General features: G+C 36.0%; 1 protein-coding gene across 1 annotated transcript in view; it reads right to left on the bottom strand.

Annotated features, from left to right (window-relative positions):
• Window positions 1-7,035: 7,035 nt before the first annotated feature.
• Window positions 7,036-14,137, bottom strand: part of LOC147229503 (zinc finger protein 646) — a 28,574-nt gene continuing 21,472 nt past the window's right edge. The window contains exon 5 of the mRNA XM_086154974.1: window positions 7,036-8,295. Coding sequence (XP_086011100.1) covers window positions 7,868-8,295 — 428 coding nt within the window. The 3' untranslated portion in view covers window positions 7,036-7,867. The remainder of the gene's footprint in view (window positions 8,296-14,137) is intronic.

Raw genomic sequence — 14,137 nt, 5'->3', positions numbered from 1 at the left:
ACTAATATTTTCCACAGGATAAAGGGATCTCCAGGGTTTCTTTTGTTTTTATTTTTTCAATGTTGATGGAATTTGATATGCGGCAGAAATATTATATGAATCAGGAGAGACTCCATTTAGGCAAATTAAAAGCATTAAGACAAGAACACCGTGGGGATACGAGGAACTCCTCTATGAGCTATTTACCCCCTCAAGAGTACTTCACCCAGGGGTAGTGAATTCCAGCAAAGTCTGGTACCACTAATGAAATGAAAGAGTCGAAACATTTTTAAGAGTTGAAATAAACAGCAGCAGTAGTGGTACAGATGCAGTAAGAGATGTTATAGAGATGCACACAAATTAAAGTTGAATTGTAAGGCAGTGGCACGCAACGTAAAGAACAAATAATTTGGAGCAGACTGAGGATTGGGATCTCAGTATCTCATTATTCATTAAAGGGAATGAATGGTATATGGTCTCCACTTTTAAAATCCCTACAACTTAAGGTTTGAAAGCGCTTTACAGGAGAAAGGATTCACACACACTCACACACCAATGGGAGCAGAGCCGCCATGCAATGCGTCAACCTGGCCAATGGGTGTATATTGGGGTTCAGTCTCTTGCCCAAGGACACCCTATAATCCAACGGAACACGGCAATCATACAGTGATGCTGATACAACAGAAATTGTTCTTTAAAACACTGTGACCATGATGGAAGTGATAAGCAGAATATGGTAAGTACAAGAAACAGAACTATTTTTAAGAAGCAGGGCTGTAGGCATGATATGTACATAAAGTTTCAAAGACAACTTGACTCGATGGTGGAGAACCGAGGGAGGGCAGAAAACATGATGACCGCACTTTGATACTCCCTGGATAACCACAGCTACAACACTTCACTGAAGTTAGCAAAAGCCAGAGGAGTGAGATGGATGTATAACTGGAGGATACATTGCCTCAAAGTTACACACAGACACACACACTTGCTTGTAATGTCCGATGCTCCCATCAGAGGAACTTATTTTGAGGATTACAAACCCATAATGCATTATAAAAGAAATGGCCAGTTGATGAAGGGCCAAGACTATTCAAAGCCAAGCAATGAATACGGTTTATAGTTCCAGCACTGGCCTTCACGCTCCAAAAAACCCATCAAATACGTATTTTGGTCTGTTTAACATTTTGCAAAGTAATACATTTTCAAGCAACGTTATCATGATGTTTCCAGTACCTGTGTTTTCCAGGGGTCATCCACTAATGGTTTTGTAGGATGGGTGCTCAGCGTATGTAAGAGATTTTTAGAAAGAAGGAAATAGGTGTGTAGTATGACAGAACCGCATATAATTAAGCAACTAAAATAGTGCTACCTGAGATCAGGTAATAATAATTTGTACCACTCAGCAGCCTAAACCATCTCTCCCATGACTGATTCAGCTTTATGTCTGATGTCATTTTGCAGGTTACTGCTAAGGAAAAGCCACTGGAATCTGCAAATGGCCTTTTAAATGCCTGACAGAAGAACCTCCAGCCTCCTGAGAGTACATAAATGGCAACCCCATTTATGTATGGTAAGCCCATTTATAGCTTATTGAGTCTTGTAAGCACCTTCAAGTCTGATCTTGATGGGGGAAGCGGCAGAACAAAAGGAAAATTGTTTGTCTTCTGGAGATCATTAATTACGATACTGCAGTAATTAGGCCTAAATGGAACAAAGGTGTTAATCAATCATTTTTATGGGGTCAAACCATGAAACTTTTTTTTTCATTTTGTGAGACATTGCATTGTGGAAAATAAGAGTACTTCAATTTACCATTTACACAAGAAAGTATTTTAGAATATTCTGATGAGAAGAGTTTTTTTTTTTGATCAGGTATATTATATTGGGTAAAAGATACTTGATATCAGTGATGGTGTGACTTAATTGTGATGTTAACTGTGGTTTCAACTATGTGACCTTGAGAAGTTGTGCAACCATCCAGAGAAACTGTAATAAAATCAAAAATGAATTCCTGGGTCTAGCTTAGCCAGTGGTGAACAGTTGAGTCTTAGAACTGAGGAGGTTGTTCGACATCTTGCTTTCTTAATGCTGACAACTGATTTGAGACAGATCATCTGCTTTTGTACCTACTTACGGCTGATTTTTATCAGCATAACAAAATTCAGTGCTTTTTTTGATAAGTAAAAATGATTCCTTTGGAGGTGACGGACAGTGACATGCACATGAGCCAATAGCAGACCCCCTGGGTGCACAATATTTTCATGTCATTGAATATTGGAACATTACTATTGCAAAATCACCTTTTCATTCTGACAAATAAGACTAATCCCCAATGAGGGAGGACTAGAAAGGCAACTTTGTCTTTCAACAGGAACTAAGCTTCTAACTGCAAAAAGACCCAATAGCAGAAGCTTTTATCCAGTATATATACTGGAGAAGAATTTATAATTTTTGTAAAACTTGTAACAGTGAAGGATAGAAATGACTGAATAAGCTTTCCTAACTTGGTTTGCAAAGTTGCTGACACACCAAACTTTCTCATAGTTTTGTAAGGAATTTATAATAAAAGACTTATCTATAGTTATTAGGACACTTTGGCTCTGGCTGTGGTTTCTTAAAACAAGTGATACTGTCACTGCAGCAGCTTTTAAACCGCTTTATACCAGTCAAACGTGATTCATCTGAGATCTTCCACATTAAGGCTCGGTAAAAGCTAGAGTTCCATACAAGGATAAACAAGGGAAACAAGGGAGCGCATTCTCAAAATTTGTGTGAAATGAGACTAACCAGATATTCACAAATTGTGTACTATTACTTCAAATGCGTTGGCTGGCATTGACCGGGCAGTTTTGTATCTGATCCTATTATTTCATGAGTGAAAAATGCACTGAAGTTACGTTGATGATTGAAGATGGGTCATGAATGAATTTAGATACTGTTTCAAAGAGGAACCTCAGATTGTGTCAGCTATCATTTATAACGTGAGAGATTTTTTTTTGGATGACAATGGTTGTAATAAAGACATTAACTCAAAACGTTGTTGTAATCTTTGAGTTTTTCGGTACGTGATGTTACATTCTTCCGCAGGCCTTTGCAAGAACACGTCTTCTGAAACAATTGTGCAGCATTATTTGAGCATCTGGATTTAGAGAAGGGCTCTCCTGAATCAAAAAAAGGTAAGGCGGACAGAGTTCAAGTAGTTTATAAGGCTGTCAACAGATTGCATAATAGCTAAGAAAGGAGCTAAGACACTGGGCATTATGCACTTCTTGCTATTCAAGGCCAGGAAAAGGATTGCCACTCTTCAGAATTAATTAAAAATCCTCTGGTACTACAGACTAAAACAATACTAAAACCTGATGGCTAAATTCCTCAAGTCCAGAGTTATACATTTTATGAGATGGTTGAGGTATAATTTGAGGGAAGGCCAGAATATAAATGGGTGCAAACATCAGAGATCAAATAAGCTTTAAGTGTCACCTGTATTTGAGCAAAATTGATACAGCTGTGTTACTGTTGATATGTGGTGTCCCTGTGTCTGGAGTGCTCAGTCCCGTGGACAGAAGTTCTGGATGCACGAGCCAAATTGAACAAACTCTTCTGTTGACATATTATGGGCTCAGAAGCAATCGGAGGCTGTATATAGGAATTTATGACCTCTTTGAGGAAATTGAAATGCATCATATCTGACAATAAAACAATACAGTTCTTTGTGGGGGGGAATGCTGAGCAAACTCAGTGAAACAGTATCCAATATGAAAACTCAGTTTCATCTTAGTACAACATTCAAAAATGTAGAAATTGAAATCAGTAAAAATGAACACTCTCTAAGTGTGTCCAAAACAAGTGGTGAGGCCGTACAGGAAAGCAAATTCAGGGCAAAACATTTATGGTAGAAACTGTGGAAACAGTGAAATTTCCCTCTATTTCTATGTGACTATATATGTGACAGGGAGAGTGAGGATTAGGCACTGAGTAATGTAGAATATTACCAGATTTATTTGTGACAATCAGAAAAAATGAAAAACCCACAAAAAAATGTTGAATGCAGTGGATGCGGGAATGCATTTCCTATGATAACATTATATACGGCACATTTAGCCAAACCTCCATGTCTGAGAGTGAGACTACGGTGCAGGGTTCTAACGAAAAAGTGATCAAGATAATCTAAGCTGACAATTGATCATTGCCGCTAATGATGAAAAACAGATGGAAAGACCGTGAAGAAATATCCAACAGCAAGGTTTAACAAAGAAGACTGAACAGCCTCTCCTGGTATTGATTTTGACAAAACAGATGATCATGCTAAATGACTGATCTCCTTGGAAGGAGATAGAACATGTGGTGAAAAAACTTCAGCACGCAAGATGGTGAACTCAAAGCAACACCTTGCAAACAAAAGCTCAAGCACAATTATGATAGAAAAATTATTTCAGAAAACACAGCAAGGCTGTTGGAAGCGTTAGAACTATCAGATCACCTGTACAACATTATTCTGAGGAAGCCGTCTCTATTTGAATGAGCTGGAAGGGACAGCAGAATACTTTAATGCATGCACTGACATTTGGTAGAAGAGAGATCGAGAACATGATGATGAAAAACTCCCATCTTCAAATACACAGTGACGCCTACTTGGCTGCTATCAATACCTAACTCACCTGCAATAGCATGTTCAGGAAGGTTTACAGTAAATATCATTTTGTGATATTGACTTGATATGATAAGAAAAAATGGTATTTTCCAAGAGACCAGATGTTGGCATTTGTAATGAAAATGTTAAAATAAATGTGTGAAGATCAATCTGACAAATTATACATTACATGGCTTCAGAAAAACGGTTGTACAGCATAAACGAATTTCCCACCGGGAATCAATTGTATTAAAAATCAAGTATTATTATTATTATTGTTATTATCATGAATCGGTTGATTGTCCCTCCAAACTGTAGACTGTGGTGGATTGTTTCTGAATACAGATAAATAAAAAATTAGTATAATGAAAGACATGAAATGAACCTGACTGACAGACTGTTATGACAGCAAATGAAGTGTGCTGCAGCTGACGTGATATGTGTGTCTCTAATATAAGGTGTGTTGATGGAAGTTCTTGGGCATTCAAGAGTGTCATCCAGTCAAGCTTTCTGTGTAAAGATGACGGTTCAGCAACTGTAACTAAGAAAAGAGTGAAACAGAAGCTAATCCAACCAAGAACCATCTATCACCCACCAGAAATAACTTGATTGACAAAAAAAAATTTGATCCATGTCAAGACTTATTACAGCGTGATCTAAGTCGTTTTGTGTTTCATTTTTTGTTCTGATTTTTTTTTCCTCATTTGGGTTATTAATGTTAAGTTTAGGAGAAAGTGAAAGATCAAAAAGTCATACGTGGTAACATAATTTCTTTATATATATGCTGATAGAAAGCATAGTGCCATTTTGTATAAACTCCAACAGAAGTCTTGATAAAGATGTACAAAGACGTCATTAAACCAAACAGCACCAATAACTTCTGCTATATTTTTGCACTTCCCCCTCCTTCCATTTTGCATCCCTAATTATTTTCTTTTGACATACCGTAGATAATTTTTGTAGAATTTAACATTTAAAACAATTAAATACATTTTTTCTTTCGGTAGCCAAATTTTTTCCGTGGTAGTTTTGCATCTTAGGGTAACTATTGACAAAAAGGAATAAATTTTGAATTTGTAAAACAATTAGTGTTTGTTAATTATGATGGGATTTTCTTGTGACAAGACATCCAATTGTTTGCTTTCAGTTCCATTCCTGTTTTGTTTCAAACACTCAAAACACACTCAAAAAAAACAATCAAGACACAGGGTCAAGTTGAATCACATGAAATTTTCTCACGGACAAAAAATCCACAACTTCTGACATCACATATTGTCAGAAGCGTAATACAACACTCTGAAAATTAACCACCTAAAGTTGTTGCTTGCAATATTTTTTGTAATAACCTTGTCTGTGTTATAAGTTTAAGATGTGAAAAAACATTAGAAAAAAAAAAATCTACAATGAGTTACATAGTATAATACAAATGCAGCCTTCAGACACTTATAGGCATTTAAACACCAGAAATCTAGCATAACATTGATTTGACCTTAATATTTTTTTATTGAATACATTTCATAATGTGAAATATAATATGTTGTAAATAACCTGATAATTTTCTGTAATTTTCTGGTTATTTTCCTGTCATTCGTATTTATGTAGTTATTGTAACCAATTTTTAGACAACTTTAATCTAATGCAGTATTTTTAAGTATTTTAGGTCTCTTTTTCCTGTTTTTAACTTTTTTTCTGGTAATTCTTCTCCCAAGTTATATCAACATCCTTAATTGATTTATAATTCATTATCTGGGGACTTCTTGTTAGTTGTTGGGCTATTTCTTGGTAATATGAGGGAAATTTTTTGGGGCAATTCACAATGGCAATTTTCCACTGGAATGTGGAACATGATACATTGCTCAAAAATGACCAAAATGTAAATAAGCAAGATATTATAGAAATAAAATAAATAACATACAGTCAGATCAGTGAGGCTGGATCAGATTTCTTGTGTCTAAATGAAGGTGGACTAAGATATATCGAGTATCACCCTGGGGATCCAGAATATGAGGAACGTTGAGAACCTCTGCTGTAGAATGCAGATACATGCTTTGACAGCAAGCATCATGTATTCAGAGCAAATAGTTGCAATACTCTGTGAAAACAAGTCTTTAAATATTCCACCAACTAGAGTACAACATTTAGGGGGTGGGAACCACTTGTGCCTCCAACCCACAGGTCTGTCCATTGACATTCCAAAGTGCTGTACATCCATCTTCATTCCTCAAGGAAAAGAATAGAAATAGGTTTATAAAGTGAATTAAATGATTTCCAAACCTTGACCCTTTGTGGAGTTCTAAAGGCTTCTCTATCAAATGACAAATCAGGCGTCCCATAATCCACCTTTGCTTCCAATGGTTTAGACGGTTGTCTCAAAGTCAAAGGTGTATTCAAAATGTAGGAATATTTTGAACACACCTGCTAAGCTGTGGCAGGGCTGAAACCCATTGAACTGTCTTCTGGCATTTGGATCCATTTCCAAAAAAAGCCAAAAAAGGTTCCGCTAACTCAGGAATAAATTATTATAAAGAAAAAAAAAGTTTAAAGAGGCAAAATCAGAACAGGTCTGAATAACACAGTTTATCATCAATGGGGGAGAAAAGTTTTGTCACACTGGAAAAGGGGAAAGGAAAGCGGATAACAAAAGTCCACGTAACCGCTGCTTGATTGTTAGTATTTCCCACCATTTCAAATAATCAATTCCTCAAAAGCTTAAAAATGATCTTTCTTAAGCCGTATGCTCACCCATCACTTCCTCTGCTTCAAAAACGTATCACACCAATTGCTGCTTTGACAAACTCACAGTTTTTCTAACATTACTGGGTTTCAAAGAAAAACATCTATAGAATTTAAGCTTTGAAAATTCAATATTTACAATGATAAGAATCAGTTGTCTTATAAAATAAACATCGAACCTCCGCCTCCCATGTATTCAGATTTATTCCGCTTGCATTTAAGAGGGGAAAGGTGAGCCGCATCAGGGCCTTACTGAGGGTCCAGGGGTGTTCCAAAAGTATCAAAATATCAGTCTCATATTATTAAACTAACTTATTTAACTATTAATAAGTGATGCATTTCATTCTTACATGAAATATTAATCAGTCTTTCTTATAAGAAATCAGCAACACTTGGCTTAGCTGTCCCTCAGAACCATCAGATCCAGTCATTTTGGGTTTGGTTTTTCACCAGTCCAGCAGATGTTGCCATGGTGACGGCCTTGCTACTGCAGGCCCCCCTCCCCTCTGAGACGTGGAGAACCATTTAGCGGAATGCTCTGGAGGGGACAGTGAGGAAAGCAGAGGAGGTCGTCCTCGGCAACGGTCGGCTCCTCCAATGCACCTTCATGTGGTGGCGCAGGTTGGAGCGGGACGAGAAACGCCGCTCACACTGCTGGCAGGAGAAAGGCTTCTCCTTGGTGTGCATGCGGCGGTGGCAGATGAGTTGGGTGGAGACCCTGAAGGACTTCCTGCAGTCTGGGCACTGGTAACGTTTGGGCTCGGTGTGGATCCGCCGGTGGTTCTTAAGCGACATCAGGTTGGGAAACTCTTTGTGGCAGGAGTTGCAGAAGAAGGTCCCCGTCTTGTGGCTGTTCTTGTGGTTGAGCAGAGAACTAGCGTGGCGGTACGAGCGGCCGCACTGGTCGCACACGTGGCTCCGGGGGCCGCCTGTCAAACCCACTGGCTGTCGTTCTGTAAAGGACAAACAGGAGAATTTCGGTTCAGATCAACAGGCAAGATGAACAAACAGAAATGTCAGAGAATGTCTACAAGTTTTTGTTTTCCCTTTATGTCCAGCAGAGAGGGTCAAGAGATCTACATGTTTGAATAAAACAGCAATCAAGCCGAGGATCCCCTGGATGTTACTGCCTTTTTTCTATCTGGAGTCTGATATCAGTCAGTTAACCAGTGCCTGCTGATGTGGAGTTATTTTCTCAACTCAGATACAGTATCTGCAGTATATGTTTATCAGAGCATCACTTTAAATCTTTGAAGCAACTGACTGTAAACAAGGTTCATAGTCTTATTTCACTGACACGGATGGTATGCACGTCTCTGTGTCACACTGTAGTTACACAATCTAAGCACTAAGGGTATGTAGCTAAAATAAAATCTATCAGCCTTCAGTTCCATTGTTTGAAAAGTCTTTAAAAAATGGAGGCAGAGCAGGATATTACAGTCATAAACGTTGAGGAAATGACACACGAATGTGGTGAGATGAAAACCTCACAAAGAGCAGCCACATCGTAAATGGAAAAATAAATCTCTGGTCTTCGATCTCCTAACTTCCAATTTATTCTTTTTCAAAATGTCACAACCTACTCTGGCCTGTTTTGTTAAAGTGCCTATAAAAAAAATTTAACTAAAATAAATGTAGATCGTTCTTTGACATTCTGCTTTCAGTGATCGCCAGTTGCGGCAAAAAATTACACTGACCAGACATGTGAACACTGACGTCCTTAAAGGTGGACAAATCCAAACACCAGTTATTACAATTCTATCTGCTTTAAACTGTAAATTCTCTTTTGTAGATATTTATATATTTATTATTTATGTACCTATCCAAATTTTGCAAACTTCAAATGTTTTAAATCTGAAATACTTTACTCAAAATTATAGATGTGTCAGGGTTAGAATTATCTGCAATATATTAGCTGATTGATTATTTTTTGGCATCTCTTAAATAGATATCAAGGAATTCACAGAAAATCTACTGAAATAATCACGATATAAAAAAAAAAAAATCGCAAAATCATCTAATGTTTTGCAAAAAAAAGAGCTAAAAGCTTCCATTTGACTTGAAAAAAAAGATATTACCTTAAAAAGACAAAAAACATTAAAAAGTCGATCAAGATTTTAGCCAGAAAAAAATAAAATGTACTTTTTTCTTTAAATAAATCAAAAACACCTGTAGAGTAAAACGCCAATCTGTGTCCCATCTGTCAGCAATCTTTTTTTGTTTCCAAAACATGATATTACAATTAAACAACTGATTATTCACAACTTTTCATGTTGTCAACAAAGAGAAATTAAGAGCAGCGTGATTATTCAGTGACATATTGAGGCAAAATGTTTATATTTATATTCATTATTCCAAAAGAACAATCGGGTATCACGATGAGAATTCCATTACTACTTTGTAAGGCAGTATAATCCAGTAACAAATGGGCATGGCCAATATTAGCTTTTTGTTGTTTCGCTTTCTTTTACTCCAATCATAGCCTTTTATTGAACTTTGATTTCCACGTTATACAATTTCTTCAGGAAAACGAGAATACCACAATTGAGAGAGGAAATCTGATCATGATCAATTCTTCTGTGACAAAAAGATCTTTTGATTCATTTCATCTTGCTTACAATATTGAATGAAATTATTAGATTGGAAAGGAAAATTGCCATTGCTTGCTCAAACTTGACTCCTGACTGAGAATTTTCTCAACTTCTTGTGAAGAAACTTGACAGGTCGTCCTTAACCAACCAATAAAGCTGAAAATGTATATTATTGAGCAAAAAATGTATGTTTTCAGTGTTGTTTTTAAAGTTTAGAATTATCTAACAAAAACAGCAACCTCCTTGCTAAAGATTGCTGACTAATGCTTGAATTTGCACCATGCAGCCGCACTTATAAAATATAAAAGAAATAATAACAAAATCAATTTCCTCCTCAAAAATACACTCAGATAAAATATTGAAATACAGTTGCAAATCAACAATTATTCATAATATTTTGGCCTGACAGCCAAACCTGGACCATTCAGGGTAAACATCCACATTTATAGCTTATAGGGGCTTCTATAACCCCTAAACAGAGTTGTATGTAAATTAAATATATATTTAAAAAAAAAAGAATTCCAGAAGGGACGGCATAATAATGCTAGTGATAGCAGCTACAGTAACACACAACCAGTCATGAATTCTAAGGAAATCCAACTGGATGGCAGGGTTATGCCGCAACCACCAAAGATAGACGAAAGAATAAGTCAGCTAGCAGCAGTGTTCCAACCGTAGGAGGAAAACATGGATATATTTAAGTTCACTTCTTGAAGGACAATTATGTGAATCGGGGAGAGATTCTGAGAGAAAAATCTCAACAGAGATTGTACAACTCAGACGCAGTTTCTCTTAAATATTTAGATTGTGTTCCAGGAAGCAGCTGAAAACGGAGCAGTTTCATGAATACATCTGGTTATGGAAAAGTTTGAAGGTTCTGAACACGTCTTAGTTTTGGGTAGGTTGGGGTAACTACTCTTATTTCCAGATTTTGTCGACCACTGAAGACATCTTTTGTCAAAATTATTGTCGGCACACTTGGTAATGTACAGATTTGAAGATATTCTTTTGCATCAATTTTAATAAAAAGTTTCAAAATGACAAAAAAGATTAAAAGCAAACTTGCAGAACTTCACTAAAAAAAATAAGTATGTACAATTAAATTTGATTGTACATACCAAGCTTTTTAAGCATGCTTACAAGTTAAGGTTGAGATACACAACTCCCAAAGCACATTTTTAAGTAAATTGCCAAGATATACTTATCAGTGTTGAAGATAAAAAAACCCTGATGTATTACATATGATATTTTTAAAGTATTTTATATTTCAATCCATACTAAGCTTGTGTTTTCTGACAGAATAAAATCAAAATCTGTGATGTTTCTGTCTCCTGCAAGGCAGACAAAGTTGCATGATTTTATGAGATTATTCAGGTGTAACTGCTAGCTCTGCAATACTGGGGATTGACCAATTTGTGACTCATGTCAACTTAGTCGTTTATGCTCACATTTGTGATGGAAAACGACCGTTTTTTTTAAGACAGCCAGGCAATCGGATATTTTGACTACAATCAAAATACACAGAAAAACAAAAAATAAAAAAGGCCTAAATCTATAAAAAAATAAAAAATATGCGAATCTCTCACTCTCTCTATATATATATATACACATACACACACAAACACACAGGTATATATTTACACACACACACTCGTGTGTGTGTATATATATACACACACACACATGTATTTATATATGTATGTATATATACTGCTCAAAAAAATAAAGGGAACACTTGAACAACACAATGTAACTCCAAGTCAATCACACTTCTGTGAAATCATAGTGTCCACTCAGGAAGCAACACAGATTCACTTTGACTTGTTTTAAGGACATTACATCAAAGTTGGATCAGTCTGGAGTGTGTTTTTACACTTTAATTTTGAGTGTGATTCCTTATCCAGACCTCCATGGGTTGATACATTTGATTTCCATTGATCATTTTTGTGTGATTTTGTTGTCAGCACATTCAACTGTGTAAAGAGCAAAGTATTTCATAACAATATTTCATTCATTTAGATCTAGGATGTGTTTTTTAAGTGTTCCCTTTATTTTTTTGAGCAGTGTATATACATACATACATACATACATACATACACACACACACACCTATAAATACATAAATATGTACATATACACACGTCAAAATGTGCCAAAAAAAGTCAACAAATTCTATTGCATACATAAAATTGTGAATATATACATTTAGTATATATACACACTTTGAAGTGGGTAGGTCATTCTGGGAAACTCATTGTACAGAAAAATATCTAAATATAGGAAAAAGTATTGAGGTAACATGTATTTTATAAAAAAGATTATTAAATGTAAAAGGACAAGATTAAATGTCTACAATTGGAAGTACAGATGATTGGGAAACACATTATACAAATAGCAGTTGAAATTTTATGAAAAATGTAATATATACAGGTTCAAATGTACCAATATATAAATGCAAACAAAAATGTTCATATTGACAAGGAAGGAGTCTCAATGTTTTGGAAACCAGAATGTAAAGACAATTTCAAACATGCAGAAAAGAAATATTCTAACAGTAAAGGAAAAATTAGCCAAAAAAATAAATCAAATGTTTGAGGAGCAAGGAAGAATAAGATTGAAATTGTCTTTCAATGAATTTTTTGTGAATATACAAAGTGAACTAAGGCCATACAAAAGTAAAGTGTTTTTTTCAGTAAATGAATATTTAGGTTTTCCCATTATGTGTCTTTTGTACAGACCTTTTCATCGAATAGTACATATACTAATCGGATTCCTTGCTTTCTTGAATATCGGTCAACCACCAGAAAAAACAGCGGCAATATAAGTGATTGAAAACACGGAGCTCCATGGTTTGTTTGTTTTTTCAGCTATTTATTTTCAGTACTCAGCAGTAAGGGTTATAATATATGGACAAGATTTTTTTCTGTTAAGAAATGAATTATCAAAACATAGTTTATAAAAGTGTATAGTAAGCATTACATATATATGCATGGAAACAAAACGTTAGACATTAAAAAAAAGGGGGAGGGGGGTCCTAGTTGATCCAAACCAATCTTTTCTTCTCTACTTGAAATGCAGGCAGGAACGAACTGAAACAATGTTGTAAAATCAACATGGAGGATGTACAGTTATTATCTCTGTGTTCTAGATCAAGATCACATCAACTCCTACAACACTTGACGGTCACTGCACGGCTTGGACTTTTTTTTTATTTGTGTTTTATTTTTTTTAAACTAGCACCAGTGCTCCTGAAAAAAGCTTGACAAACTGTGTTTTAACACACACAGTCAAAAAAAGAAAAAAACAAAACTTAAATATAACGGAAAAGGAACACCAATAAATACAAGATTTTACGATAAAAAGTGGAACATAAAAAATAATAAATGCACTCGAATTCCCTTTTCAGTTTGGGGAATGAGGGGCTGGTGGTCAGTCAAACTCTAAATAGATAAATAAGAAATAAAGGGATGATGGGTAGGCTCAACTGAGAGACTGCCATGACATTGCCATGCAGTCAACCGCTTTCCATTGTGTTGTGAAAAGTTCCAGAAACAGTTTTGGGGGAAGACAAAAGTTGGGAGTCAACCGAACTAACCAGTCTGCCAGTGACCACTGACTTCTAGGGGCCTCCGAAACCCTTCCCACTGGGGCCTGTATCTGTCATTTTTTTAGTTTGTTTTTCACAGACTAGCTGACAAGAATCTGTCTTTTGTAACACTAAGGGTGCTTTTGTTTTAATTTAAACCTTTAAATGATAAACCTTTAAATGAAAGAAATCTGACACGGAATCACTGATCTGACCCATTCAATACATAATTTCAATTTTAAAAAAAAAACAAGTTTTCATGAAAATTATTCTTAAGATCCTGTTGACTTGCTTGAATCAGTTACGAAATTTCTTTTAAATTTCCACATATATTCTGGATTTTTCGCTCGGGTACATTTGATAGGGGGGGACAGCAAGATTGTTTCATTGTGGGTTTTGGGCAACTTTTGAAAGCTAATCAGAAAAAAAAGGTTTAGCCAGAACTATGTCCACACATCAGTGGCAGGGTCAGATCCTTGATGCTGAATCGAATTTCTTGAGCTGAAATTCTAGAGGGGAGGACTCGTGCATTCTTGATTCGTGCCTGTTCTGAGTCCATCATCCCCACAAAAGAGGGGGATTGTGGGTAAGGAAGGAGGGTGATTTACGTCAACACAA

Source organism: Fistularia commersonii, chromosome 11, assembly GCF_037954325.1.
Source record: "Fistularia commersonii isolate RoL2024-O1a breed Wild chromosome 11, RoL_Fcom_v1.0, whole genome shotgun sequence".
Taxonomy (NCBI): domain Eukaryota; kingdom Metazoa; phylum Chordata; class Actinopteri; order Syngnathiformes; family Fistulariidae; genus Fistularia; species Fistularia commersonii.
Note: the sequence above shows the minus strand (reverse complement) of the source record. Positions and strands in the feature narration are given on the sequence as shown.